The 14,533-nt window shown below is 38.8% G+C and overlaps 2 protein-coding genes across 3 annotated transcripts in view; both read left to right on the top strand.

Annotated features, from left to right (window-relative positions):
• Positions 1-6,209, top strand: part of LOC311088865 (protocadherin 8) — an 11,560-nt gene extending 5,351 nt beyond the window's left edge. Inside the window, exons 2-3 of the mRNA XM_084123239.1 lie at positions 1,194-1,389; positions 5,020-6,209. Of these exons, the coding sequence (XP_083979365.1) occupies positions 1,194-1,389; positions 5,020-5,486 (663 nt within the window). The 3' untranslated portion in view covers positions 5,487-6,209. The remainder of the gene's footprint in view (positions 1-1,193; positions 1,390-5,019) is intronic.
• A 2,128-nt stretch (positions 6,210-8,337) lies between these two features.
• Positions 8,338-14,317, top strand: cnmd (chondromodulin). Of its 2 annotated transcripts, none has more exons than XM_084123002.1 (7): positions 8,338-8,492; positions 8,584-8,724; positions 9,965-10,066; positions 10,148-10,222; positions 12,318-12,471; positions 12,714-12,856; positions 13,214-14,317. In XM_084123002.1, the coding sequence occupies exons 1-7, from the start codon at positions 8,460-8,462 to the stop codon at positions 13,436-13,438; spliced, it is 873 nt and encodes a 290-aa protein (XP_083979128.1). In that variant the 5' UTR covers positions 8,338-8,459; the 3' UTR covers positions 13,439-14,317. The 2 variants fall into 2 exon arrangements, with proteins under 2 accessions (XP_083979128.1, XP_083979129.1); XM_084123003.1 differs by having other exon boundaries at positions 8,381-8,492; positions 13,217-14,317.
• Positions 14,318-14,533: the final 216 nt, after the last annotated feature.

Raw genomic sequence — 14,533 nt, 5'->3', positions numbered from 1 at the left:
GGGACAAAAAGTCCAGATTGTGAGATAGAAAGTTAGAATTTTGGGACAAAAAGTCCAAATTGTGAGATTTAAACTCAGAATTCCGGGACAAAAAGTCCAGATTGTGAGATATATAAACTCAGAATTCCGGGACAAAAAGTCCAGATTGTGAGATAGAAAGTCAGAGTTTCGGGACAAAAAGTCCAAATTGTGAGATATAAACTCAGAATTCCGGGACAAAAAGTCCAGATTGTGAGATAGAAAGTCAGAATTTCGGGACAAAAAGTCCAGATTGTGAGATAGAAAGTCAGAGTTTCGGGACAAAAAGTCCAAATTGTGAGATATAAACTCAGAATTCCGGGACAAAAAGTCCAGATTGTGAGATAGAAAGTCAGAATTTCGGGACAAAAAGTCCAAATTGTGAGATATAAACTCAGAATTCCGGGACAAAAAGTCCATATTGTGAGATATAAACTCAGAATTCCGGGACAAAAAGTCCAAATTGTGAAATATAAACTCAGAATTCCGGGACAAAAAGTCCAGATTGTGAGATAGAAAGTTAGAATTTTGGGACAAAAAGTCCAAATTGTGAGATTTAAACTCAGAATTCCGGGACAAAAAGTCCAGATTGTGAGATATATAAACTCAGAATTCCGGGACAAAAAGTCCAGATTGTGAGATAGAAAGTCAGAGTTTCGGGACAAAAAGTCCAAATTGTGAGATATAAACTCAGAATTCCGGGACAAAAAGTCCAGATTGTGAGATAGAAAGTCAGAATTTCGGGACAAAAAGTCCAAATTGTGAGATATAAACTCAGAATTCCGGGACAAAAAGTCCAGATTGTGAGATAGAAAGTTAGAATTTTGGGACAAAAAGTCCAAATTGTGAGATTTAAACTCAGAATTCCGGGACAAAAAGTCCAGATTGTGAGATATATAAACTCAGAATTCCGGGACAAAAAGTCCAGATTGTGAGATAGAAAGTCAGAGTTTCGGGACAAAAAGTCCAAATTGTGAGATATAAACTCAGAATTCCGGGACAAAAAGTCCAGATTGTGAGATAGAAAGTCAGAATTTCGGGACAAAAAGTCCAGATTGTGAGATATATAAACTCCAGGACAAAAAGTCTTAAACTGTCTTTCAAATAAAAAGGTCCATGGCATGTCATGATTCCTCTCCCTCACGAGGATGAGCCGTTGTTCTGATTCTCCACAGGGATACTCCACTCTCCCGGGTTACGGCAGAGACAGCGCTCGCCCGGTCACAGTGTGGAAGGGAAACTCCATGATGACCATCGCGGTCCGAGATCCTCAGATCAGCGGGAAAGACAGTGGGAAAGGAGACAGTGACGTCAATGACAGTGATTCTGACATCAGTGAAGGACTCAAGAAGGACTACACCTCGTATAAAGGTGAGAGCTCATCTAACACACACACACGCTTGCTCTTATTTAAAAAATAAACACACACACATACAAATATACAGTATATACACTCATACCCAAACTTATTCACACTCCTTCAACATTTCTCACATTATCTCAGTTTATTCAGTTTATTTATCAAAATGGTGATAAAATATGAGCAGAACTCAGTTGATATTTGCCTGGTTTTGTCCGTCCTTCTGTTAGACTGTCTCACACATGAATTATGTTGAATATCTGTCAGCTGTTAAATTTAACTACACAATTAGATAATACCAGTTTAGCTCAACCAATCACCAAGCAATGCTTCATTGTGTTCAGTCTGTGTGTAAAAAGAGCATTAGCAATTAAAGAAAACACACTTCAGCAAAACATGATCAGCTCAAAGTGTCCGAATCATTTCTGGTCCCAAATGTTTATTAATGTCACTGGTAGTCGCTGTATGAAGAATATTTGGGTATAATATGTCACAGTTTACTTTATTTTGCTCTCCTCACTTACAGAAATGCACTATAGTGTCCTGATCACACTAGTGAAACAATATCAAACATTTTACCTGGTGTGTGAGTAATCTTTGGTGTGACTGTGTGTATAGAAGGCACTTACAGGATCATGATGAGTTGACGAGGTGTCGTGTGGATTAGTCAGGCAAACCTTGAGTCGGCTTGCAGTTACAGTGCAGAGATGCTCAGATTATCGAGACGTTGATTAGATCGGTTCATGTCAAGGTCAGTTTGTTTCTAGTGCAAACTTGTTAAACTCTGGGAAACTGATGAGCTGAAGAGTGTGTGTTAATGCTGCGTCACACACACCGGAGCGGACGGAGACTCTGATGGCACAGGTGTATGGAAGCCTATTTATGCCCCTCAATAACAATAAATAAATACGGTAATTGCACATTTTTATCTCATAATTCTGACCTTTTTTTCTCAGAATACACATTTACATCTCGCAACTCAGTTTGCAGTTCGCAGACACTTTTACAGAGTCTGAATTGGCATCTCACAAATTTTACATTTTTCACAGAATTCTAAGTTTAAGTTTCGCAATTTAGATTTTTTTTGTCTGAATTCTGTTTTGATCTTGCAGTTTTTAAATTTTTATCGGAATTCTGAGTTTACCACCTGACGGCATCTTCTCCTGGCCCAAAGACAAAATAAAATATTTTAGTACAAAAAAAAGTTTTTTCTCTTCTGTCAAAATAACATTTTGGCCTCAGATGTCACACACAACCTTACAAATACACATATTTCACTGCCCAGTGAACACTAGTGGGATCAGTTCATAACACTGTAACAAAAACCTCTTATAACAATGAGCTGTAGGAAAAATTAATTTTCATTACACTACCGTAAAATGATCTTATAGTAGATGAAAAGCACTACAGAAGAATAGTTCAAATTCCAAAGATGAACTCACATTATGCAACACAATACAGAAAACTATCAATTACAGTACAGTAAATAAATGTACTGTACAAATTTCATTACAGTTTCTTAAAGTCTTCATAAAGTAAAAATTCCGAGATATAAACTCAGAATTCCAGGACAAAAAATTAAAATTGTGAGATATAAACTCAGAATTCCAGGACAAAAAGTAAAAATTCTGAGATATAAACTCAGAATTCTGAGACAAAAAGTCCAAATTGTGAGAATTGAATCAATTACATTTTTGTGGAAGCTCATTTCCTCCACTGAATAAATAAATAAAATGGGTAATTAAAAAGTACATATTGTTAACATCTCACAATTATATATCTTATATACAGTGCCCTCCACAATTATTGAACCCCCTGGTAAATATGATCAAAATTGGCTGTAAAAAATAAATCTGCATCGATTATCCTTGTGATCTTTCATTAAAAAAATGTGCAAAATTCTAACCTTTCATTGAAGTAAAAGAATTGAAAGTGGGGGGAAATCACATTATGAAATAAATGTTTTTCTCCAAAACATGTTGGCCACAATTATTGAAACCCCTAGAATTTTTTACGAGTAAAATATCTCTGAAGTATATTCCCATTAATATTTACCTTTTTTAGTACACCAGGGTGACTAGGAACATGAAACTGTCCAGCTATGACTTCGTGTTTCACAGAAGTTTAAATATGAGGAAACACAAAGGCCAAATCCCCTTAATCATCCATCACAATGAGTAAAACCACAGAATACAGTTCTGATGCGTAGCAAAAGATTGTTGAGCATCACAAACTAGAAAGTGGCTGTAAGACAATAGCTAAAGAATTGAAAATCCCCATTTTGACCATCAGGGCAATAATTAAGAAGTTATAACCAACTAAAGATGTTATGAATCTGCCAGGAAAAGGACGTGTGTCTATACTGTCTTAATGCACGGCGAGTATGAAAGTTTGAGTGGCCAAAGACTCTCCAAGGATCACAGATGGAGAATTGCAGAGATTAGTTGAGTCTTAGGGTCAGAAAGCCTAAAAAAAAAATGATCAAACAACCCCTACATCCCCACATGTTGTTTGGGAGGGTTTAAAAAAAAACCTCCTCGCTCATCCAAAAACAAATTCCAGCAAATTTAATTGTCAGACACGACTGGATCTTCAAACAACACAGGGTTCTGTGGTCAGATGAGACTAAAACAGAGCTTTTTGGCAGCAAACACACTAGATGGGTTTGGTGAACACAAGGATAAAAAGTACCCCATGTGTACAATTTAATATACCATTGGATCTTTAATGTTGTGGGCATATTTTTCTGCTGGAGGTCCTGGACTTCTTGTTCAGATACATGGCATTGTGGATTCTATCAAATATCAACAGATAAAAAATCAAAACCTGATGCCTTCTGCTAGAAATCTTATAATATGCCGTGGTTGGATCTTCCATCAGGACAACGATCCAAAACAAACATCAAAATCAAAACAAAAATTTGTTGTGGAGCACAAAATGAAGCTTCTGCCATGACCGTCTCAGTCCCCTGACCTGATGAGTGGAGTGAACTGAAGAGGAGAAGCACCAACATGGATCTGGGAATCTGAAGGATCTGGAGAGATTCTGTATGGAGGAATGGTCTCTGATCTCTTGTCAGTTATTCTCCAAACTCATCAGGCATTATAGAAGAAGACTCAGAGCTGTTATCTTGGCAAAAGGAGATTGCAAAAAGTATTTAATAAAAGGGTTTCAATAATTGTGGCCAACGTGTTTTGGAGAAAAACATTTATTTCATAATGTGATTTCCCCCCACTTTCAATTCTTTTACTTCAATGAAAGGTTAGAATTTTGCACATTTTTTGAATGAAAGATCACAAGGATAATCGATGCAGATTTATTTTTTACAGCCAATTTTGATCATATTTACCAGGGGGTTCAATAATTGTGGAGGGCACTGTAATATAATAATATTATACAATTTTTAAACTCAATTCTGAGAAAAAAAAAGTTGTAAATGCTTTTTATTTTTTATTCGGTGGCACAAACGAGATTCCATACAGATGGCGGTTCAACCTGAACTAAAACTGACTCTATTGTCTTCTGTAGAGCTGCTTCTGAATGTGCCTCATAACTGATGTTTGTATTCTGTTACTCTCCTGTTCATCCCTGTAAAGTTTGACTAAATGTGTAGTAATCAGTGCCGAACGGTGTTTCCCCAGGTCTGTGGGCCTGTACCAGTGAATGCAGGATCCTGGGCCACTCGGACCGGTGCTGGAGCCCGTCGGTCAGCAGAACCAGCGGGAACATTAGACACCTCTCGACCTTCACGAGGACCCGGAGCTCGGACACACACACGCCCAGGAGCTCGGACACACACACACCCAGGAGCTCGGACACACACACGCCCAGGAGCTCGGACACACACACGCCCAGGAGCGTGGTCTTACACAGCCTCACAGAAGACCAGCAGAGTCAGTGCGATTACATACACATCTGCTCTCCACAGTCTCAGAGACAGAGACGAGACACTGAGGACACACACCTGTTCACACACACACACTCCACCAAACCCATCACACACACAGATTCACAGTCTCAGATGAGACAAGACACTGAGGACACACACACACACTCCACCAAACCCATCAACACACAAAGTCCCGCCAGATTCACAGATTCAGTCTGAGACAGAACCTCATCCTCATGACAAAAAGTCAAAATTCTGAGTTATAAACAAGTCCAGATTGTGAGATATAAACTCAGAATTCTGGGACAAAAAGTTAAAATCCTGAGATATAAACTCAGAATTCTGGGACAAAAAGTAAAAATCCTGAGATATAAACTCAGAATTCTGGGACAAAAAGTAAAAATCCTGAGATATAAACTCAGAATTCCAGGACAAAAAGTCCAGATTGTGAGATATAAACTCAGAATTCCGGGACAAAAAGTAAAAGTCCTGAGATATAAACTCAGAATTCCAGGACATAAAGTCCAGATTGTGAGATATAAACTCAGAATTCCGGGACAAAAAGTAAAAATTCCGAGATATAAACTCAGAATTCCGGGACAAAAAAATAAAATTCCGAGATATAAACTCAGAATTCCGGGACAAAAAGTAAAAATTCTGAGATATAAACTCAGAATTCCAGGACAAAAAATTTAAATTCTGAGATATAAACTCAGAATTCTGGGACAAAAAGTAAAAATTCTGAGATATAAACTCAGAATTCCGGGACAAAAAAATAAAATTCCGAGATATAAACTCAGAATTCTGGGACAAAAAGTAAAAATTCTGAGATATAAACTCAGAATTCTGGGACAAAAAAATAAAATTCCGAGATATAAACTCAGAATTCTGGGACAAAAAGTAAAAATTCTGAGATATAAACTCAGAATTCCGGGACAAAAAGTAAAAATTCTGACATATAAACTCAATTCCGGGACAAAAAGTCAAAATTCCGAGATATAAACTCAATTCCGGGACAAAAAGTCAAAATTCCGAGATATAAACTCAGAATTCGGTGACGAAAAGTCAAAATTCCGAGATATAAACTCAGAATTCGGTGACGAAAAGTCCAATTTCCTAGATATAAACTTAGAATTTGGACAAAAAGTTAAAATTCTGAGATATAAACTCAGAATTCTGGGACAAAAAGTCAAAATTCTGAGAAATAAACTCAAAGTCCAAATTGCTGTACATACTTTATCTTTGACTGCATTGATGTTTTGTACATAAAAGTATATATATATTTTTAACAATATTACCTGTTTTTTCTCATGGCATGTTTTGGATGATTATAATGTGATTGTGTTCGTCACTTTGGTCGCACTGTAACACATGAAATGTCATTTTTTTAAAGCTGCAAATGTTAGCACTTTTATAACATTTACTTACACCACTTGTTTCTTTCTAAGAAATTAAAAAACATGATGAATAAAATAAGTTATGATCAAATCTACAGTGTTTTGTATCCTTGATGAAACCAGTGAAAATATTTATGATCTTATAAACCTTTTGATCTGAACTATTTAATTTGCATAATTGCTTCAATTATGTTCTTCCTCACTGTTTTCCAGCACAAATATCTAAACATTCTTAAATCAAGATACATTTACTGGAGAAGAACAATGACTGAAGATATTGAGTTTGTTTTCTAAAAAACTGCATCAAAATGAAGTGAGTTTGTGCTTAAAACAAGAACAAATATCAGCCAATGGAGTCTGAAAAATAATCGCAGTTTTTCTGACAAAAATGCTGAGGAAGAATATCATTTTTGCATAGAATGCACACAATTCAGTTTTGTCATACATTTTCAAATGGCATTATATTAAAAAAGTTGAACTGTGCCAGATGAAGTGAAGTTCATGTTTCTCCTGATGAATGTCCAGAATGAGCTGAAATCCAGACGAAGATCAAATATAAGAGTTTTCATTTGTGTCATGTTTTCATCATTCCCATATACGCCATTTCTGTTTATTGATATGATGATATGATATGATATAATACTTTATTATCAGACTGAACTTTTCAGACTTCAGTATCTGTGTACAACAATCAACATCGACATCGACATACACTTCATCCACATGAAACAACTGAATCTCACACATCATTATTCTAACATGCGAAATAGTCATGAGAGTGATTTTTGAAGGCGAGTGCACATACAGGTGAAACTCTAAAAAATAAAAATAAAAAAAAATATCGTGCAAAAGTTATAATTTTTATGATTATGACTTACAGCTTATGAAAACCCCAAATTCAAAATCTCAGAAAATTTGAATATTACATGAAATCAGTAAAAAAAAAAAAGGAATTTTAAATACAGAAATGTCGGCCCTCTGAAAAGTATAATCATGCATATGTATATAGTTATATATACTAAATATATTAGTTTCACCTTTTAATTCGAATTACTGAAATACATGAACTTTTGCACTTTTTTTCTAAATTTTCGAGTTTCACCTGTAAATGAGCTCCGATCTTACCCTAGTAATACTGAGGAATATTATTTGCCTTTGCTGAGTTGAAATAAAAAATGTCCTTTCAAAAGCCTCCCATGATTTTACAGTGAATTCAAGTCAAACGGATGGAAATAAAGAATCTGTGTGTAACCATGAACACATTTTTACCGTGGACTAATTGTTCTTCTTGATGTGCAGCAAACTGTTCTGTGTTTGGGTTTAATTTGCATGCAGTCATAAGGGGAATTCTGTAACACTGCTATATTTCAAGTATACATTTTTAATTAATCAGTTTCCTATATTTCTAACATGCACAATAGTCATGGGAATGAGCGGATGTGATCTGCACATAAATGAGATCAGATCTAACTGGTAAAACTGGAGCACATTCCTTAACTTTGTTGAAAGCGTCTCATGGATTTACAGTAAAACTAATAGAGTGAATTCTGGCCTCCTTTTGCCCGTCAATTTACATGAGTTCATTTCAAACACGCATGAATGGCCTAAACCGTGCGTCTCAGTCCAATGTTTTCTCAAGCCACAGGACGTCCCTGGAGAGGAATTCCAGTCTTGAGTTTCTCCGGGATCTTGTTTATTTTCCCTGAATTTTTCTTCTCTCTCACCTAGATGACAGAAACTCGAGAGAAGCTGCAGAAAGTCACAAAGCTTTGCTTTCAGTAGACGCCAGAACACCATGGAGGAAACACCAGGAAAAGCTCCCGTTGAGGTAAACGACGCTCCCTTTATCTCTAAGCATGGCATTTCTTCACATTATAACTCTATTATACTTCATGTTTGTGTATATGTGTGTATATCAGGCTTACAGTGACGTGGTCCTGAAGCCTGGAGGGTTCACGCGTCTCAGGAGGACGCTGGTCTTCGTCTTCATCGCAGGAGCCGCTCTTCTGCTGTTCGGAGGCGTTGGAGCTTTTTACCTGTGGAAAGTCACGGAAAAAGAAGTAGGTAGAAAATCATAAGCAGTCTAGAGTATTTTAGCTTAAAATAAGAGCAACCGTTGTGCAATATAATGCACAAAAATATCACTTTTGCGAGTGTCTATCAAATTCTGCACTATAAAAAAATTGAAGTTTGAAGGCAAATCAAAGCAGAACCCGATGAAGTAAACCATTGTTCTGCTGTGTGACCATAAAAACATTTTTACCGCGGACTATTTGTTCTTCATGATGTGCAGCAAATTGTTCTGTGTTTTGGGTTTAATTTGCATGCAGTCGTGTGGGGAATTCTGTAACACTGCTGTATTTTAATATTCCACGCTCCAGCATTTTGCCCAGTGTTCTCTAGAACGGCATCCTGATGCAAAAGTGCAGACGTGTCGATGTTTGAAGCACACATGCAATGAGTTTGAGCCTGAAGTGGAAATATTTAAATGCAGTTTGTCTCAGGAAAGTGTCAGGAATGATCAATAGAGTGCATTGATTTCAGGCACCTCTGGAATCTGGCAAACAGAGAGGTGTGTGTGTGCTGGGTTATAATCACGCAGTGTGAACAGTGCAAACACACCAGCGGCCGAGAAACACACACGGCCAGTCAGACGACCAGCAAAACAAATAATACAGGAATATTACGTTTCATATGGATGAAAGCAGTGGTTCTCTAAAACTGTTTAATGGACAAAAGAAAGCATGTCACACAATAAATGCATTATTATAGCTAATATTATATATTTAGCTGTTTAATTTGATATATTTAGCCAATAATACACACAATTTGGAAGCGTTTCCTTTTCCCTTTGTCAACTACTCAGTTAATAATGTTGGGTTAAAAATAACCCAACGAGTAACCCAACTATTGGGGGGGGGGGGGGGGGGGTATAGCAGCTTCCCAATGCATTGGGTTGAAAGCCAGTTGGGTTAAAAGTAACCCAACAGTTAAGTTAACTATTTTTTTTTTTATTCATGACATTATTTTAATAAATAAAATACACTTTGTTTTCAAATACAGATTGTTTATTTGTATAAAACAAGTATTGGGGAGTCTATGTAAATATACATAATTGTGTACATGAATTCAAAATACGCAAGTGTACATACAACATACGTATTTAACCCAGCAGCCGGGTTATTACTAGAAAAGACCCAATGATTTTTGGGAAATAACCCAACACAGTGACCCAACATGTGTAACCCAACAGTGTTTTACTGTGGAGAATGTGTGAGTTTAGTCTGATGGTGTCGACAGGCGATCAGCGCTCACTACAGCAGGAACATCGATATAGAGATGACCGAAGATTACTCTGATGCTGGAGATGCCAAAACTGTGGAAGTTCGAGACTTTAAAGCTGTGAGTAGCGGATTATAAACCTGTTCATCGTATTCCAGAGCTATTCACCAAATGACAGCATTATTCCGGCCTCATTCACAGGGCATTACTGCGGTCAAGTTTCCTGGAAAAGAGAAGTGTTACATCAAATCACAAGTCAGATCTGAACTTTCTGAGGTGAGAACTGCCATTATCACCATTATGTGCCCAATTTATCATTCTATCAGGATCATTCATTAACTGTAAAAGCCATCCGTTGCTCTGCATATTTACTGGCTATTTTGACAGTATCAAGTGTATTTCACTTTGATGAAATATGAATGAAATTGATGTCTAAAAATAGTCCTGCATAAATTAATCTACATGTTCATCATGTTTCATAAATCAAAAGCTACATGAATAAATAAGATACCTGGTTAAATAAGGATAAAACCTTTATCGAGCTAAATGAAAGGTAATTATCTGTAATTCTACCTAGAAATAAACAGCTGAAGTGTGTGATTTGCAGTCTGTCAAACAGGTAGTCCTTATTGGTTGAGCCAATGCTTTTATGTCAGGATCACACAAGGGACGATAACTATAACGATAACTATTAGCGTCCACACCAACACAACAATATAGTTCTGTTTATTCTGAGACAGGGTTTGCTGCAGGTCAGAGTAATGGGCGTAAACAATGCCCTAACCCCGCCCACACCCTGACAGGCAGCTTTCACAACCAATTGCAAAGACCTTTTAGCACACCCCCTACCTTTCAGACACGCCCCCTAACTCTTGACACGCCCCTACCTTTCAGACACGCCCACTAACGTTCAACAGGCCCCCTACCTTTCAGACACGCCGACTAACTCTTGACACGCCCCTACCTTTCAGACACGCCTACTAACTCTTGACACGCCCCTACCTTTCAGACACGCCCACTAACGTTCAACAGGCCCCCTACCTTTCAGACACGCCCACTAACTCTTGACATGCCCCTAACTTTCAGACACGCCCACTAACTCTTGACATGCCCACTACCTTTCAGACACGCCCACTAACTCTTGACATGCCCACTACCTTTCAGACACGCCCACTAACTCTTGACACGCCCCTACCTTTCAGACACGCCCACTAACTCTTGACACGCCCCTACCTTTCAGACACGCCCACTAACGTTCAACAGGCCCCTACCTTTCAGACACGCCCACTAACTCTTGACACGCCCCTAACTTTCAGACACGCCCACTAACTCTTGACACGCCCCTACCTTTCAGACATGCCCACTAACTCTTGACACGCCCCTACCTTTCAGACATGCCCACTAACTCTTGACACGCCCCTACCTTTCAGACACGCCCACTAACTCTTGACATGCCCCTACCTTTCAGACATGCCCACTAACGTTCAACAGGCCCCCTACCTTTCAGACACGCCCACTAACTCTTGACACGCCCCTACCTTTCAGACATGCCCACTAACTCTTGACACGCCCCTACCTTTCAGACATGCCCACTAACGTTCAACAGGCCCCCTCCCTTTCAGACACGCCCACTAGCTCTTGACACATCCCTACCTTTCAGACATGCCCACTAAAGTTCAACACGCCCCCTAACTTTCAAACACGCCCACTAACGTTCAACACGCCCCCTAACTTTCAAACACGCCCAACTAACTCTTGACACGCCCCTACCTTTCAGACACGCCCACTAACATTCAACACGCCCCCACCTTCAGACACGCCCACTAACTCTTGACACGCCCCTACATTTCAGACATGCCCACTAACATTCAACACGCCCTATACCTTTCAGACACGCCCACTACCTTTTGACACACCCACTACCTTTCAGCCCGCCCCCTACTTTTCAGGCACACCCACTAACTTTTGAGCTCGATGGTGTTTTAAGCCCCCAATGGCTCCTTAGAGGCAGCTAACCCTACCCTCAACCTTAAACCTACCCATCCCCTCGCTGCCTGGAAGGCGCCGTTGGGGGCATAAAACACCAAACACCAACTTTTGACACGCCCACTACCTTTCAGCCCACCCCCTACTTTTCAGGCACACCCACTAACTTTTGACACACCCACTACCTTTCAGCACGCACGCCCACTAACTTTCAACACACCCCCTACCTTTCAGACACGCCCACTACCTTTCCGGCTCAAGCAGGATGGAATCTGATTGCAAACACAAATTTATATAATGTATACATATATATCTTTAAGCCAGGAAGAGGCAGAAGTTCTAGTATTCAGTGTTCAATCATCAGTTATATTATAATTTCCAATAGGAGGAAGACAATGTTGCAGTGAAATCTGACGTGGCGTCTCTGGTTTGGATTGCGTCTGATGAGCCGCTGAAGGACAGCAGTTTTCTGAGCCCTGAAATACTGAGATTCTGTGGAGATCTTCCCATTTTCTGGCATCATCCTGCAAACTCCAGAGGTACTTCATATTTCTACTAAATAAACCTGCAACACATGAAGAGCAATGACAAATGTCAAGGTAATTATCTGATTAAAGCATTAATCTTCATATTGTACGATTAATAGTTCATGAGCCATGAGCCACTCAAAGCACATAAACATGTTTTCAGATACAAATACATTTAAGGCAAATCAGAAGCACCGTGGCATTAGGGCATGACATCATTACCATCTCAAGCTTAGACATGTCTCTCTCTTTAGCACTGAGGAAGAGGAGAAGTGTGACGCGAGTGAGACGACAGAATACAGGAGGATCAAACCGGCAACAAACGAGACGTCGAAACTCCACAAGTTCAGTCAGAGAGGACGAACGGCCCGAGTATAACCCGGAGAACCCTTATCACGTGAGCAGTGCCTTCATTATTAATCATTTCAACACTGATAATAATCATAAATGTTTCTTGAGCATCAGATCATCATATTAGAGTGATTTCTGGAGGATCATGTGACACTGAAGACTGGAGTAATGATGCTGAAAATTCAGCTTTGATCACAGGAATAAATTACACTTTACTATATATTCACATAGAGAACAGATGATTTACACTGGAAAAAATATTTACAAATTTTTACTGTATTTTTGATCACACAAATTCAGCTTTGATCACAGAAATAAATTATACTTTATGTTTTTAAATTCTTTTATGCTGCGAGTGAATCAGAATTGGACTCGCTCACCATCGATGTCCTCTCCTCTCCAGCAGAATCAGGAGGGTTCTGAAGGCCACATGGTGTTCGACCCCATGCTGGACCACCGTGGGATCTGCTGTACCGAATGCCACCGCAGTTACACACACTGCGAGCGTGTGTGTGAGCCACACGGAGGCTACTGGCCGTGGCCCTATAACTACCACGGGTGCCGGCCGGTGTGCCGGGTCATCATGCCCTGCCGGTGGTGGGCCGCTCGCGTCATGGGCCTCGTGTGAGTCTCCAGATGAGCTCTGACCAGACAACTTCAACAGGAGGAACCCAGCAAGCAACACACTGCAAACAAAAAAGTTTTCTGTCTTGATCCAGTCCAAATATCTAAAAAATCTTAAATCAAGATGGATTTACTAAAGTAGTAAAATGCCATTAGACATTATGTCTACTTTCTGGGGGGAAAAATCTAAATGAAGTGAGTTTTTGCTTAAAACAAGCTAAACGATCTGTCAGAACAATAATCTTGTTTTCCATTTGAATTAGGATTATTGTTCTGACCCCATTGGCAGATAATTGTGCTTGTTTTAAGCAAAAACTCACTTCATTTAGATTTTTCCCCCCAGAAAACAAGACATAATATCTTATGGCATTTTACTTCTCTAGTAAATCCATCTTGATTTAAGATTTTTTAGATATTTGGACTGGAAACAAGACAAAAATACTGAGTAAGAAAAACATGTTTTGCAGTGTATCCGTCATCTCACCGTCTCTGTTAACTGCAGACCCAATATAGTCCGGCTGTGAGAAACACACTTCTAGACAAAATAACCTTGAATTTGGTTTCATGTCATTTTTGCCAGAATATCTTGCGAGATGTTTGATATTCCACCATGTAAGCAAAGTAAACAGTGATTACAAGGTGTTTGGTTTCATTTCTTCACTCATTTCTTTGTTATCTAACTGATGACTAGTGTATTCTTGGGATGGTTTAGACGTCTATAAAAGCCCAAATGTTGCCCTGTTTTAGCCTAGGCTGAGTCTGGACGCTATCGGACGTCTTTTAAACACAGAATTGCTTGCTGGGAAGCGACTCAAAGCTCCAATGTAACCAACAAATGTCAGACTTCGATGTGTTTTGATATACAAATAAACATATAACTATAGCACTAGTTGAGAATATGCAGTTTTGAATAACAGTGTTTTAGGACTATCAAGACAATGTTCTTGAATGATGCACACTTTAAGGAAGGTTGTATAAATCTTGACCCTCGTGACAAGACATTTTTAGATCTGTTAACATTAGTTAATGCACTATGAACTAAAATGAACATATGTATTAAAGCTGACATCATGAAAATCTGAGTTTCTCCGTGTTTAAG

The sequence above is a fragment of the Abramis brama genome, assembly GCF_963993115.1.
Source record: "Abramis brama genome assembly, chromosome: 8".
Taxonomy (NCBI): Eukaryota; Metazoa; Chordata; class Actinopteri; order Cypriniformes; family Leuciscidae; genus Abramis; species Abramis brama.
This window is presented reverse-complemented; position numbering and strand designations above follow the sequence as displayed.

Excerpts from the sequence above, each read along its gene's own strand:
- cnmd (XM_084123002.1), top strand. The coding sequence starts at position 8,460 with ATGGAGGAAACACCAGGAAAAGCTCCCGTTGAG. Across the intron at positions 8,493-8,583 it reads CAGGAAAAGCTCCCGTTGAG|GCTTACAGTGACGTGGTCCT; the intron begins GTAAACGACGCT and ends TGTGTATATCAG. Across the intron at positions 12,857-13,213 it reads ACCCGGAGAACCCTTATCAC|CAGAATCAGGAGGGTTCTGA; the intron begins GTGAGCAGTGCC and ends TCTCCTCTCCAG.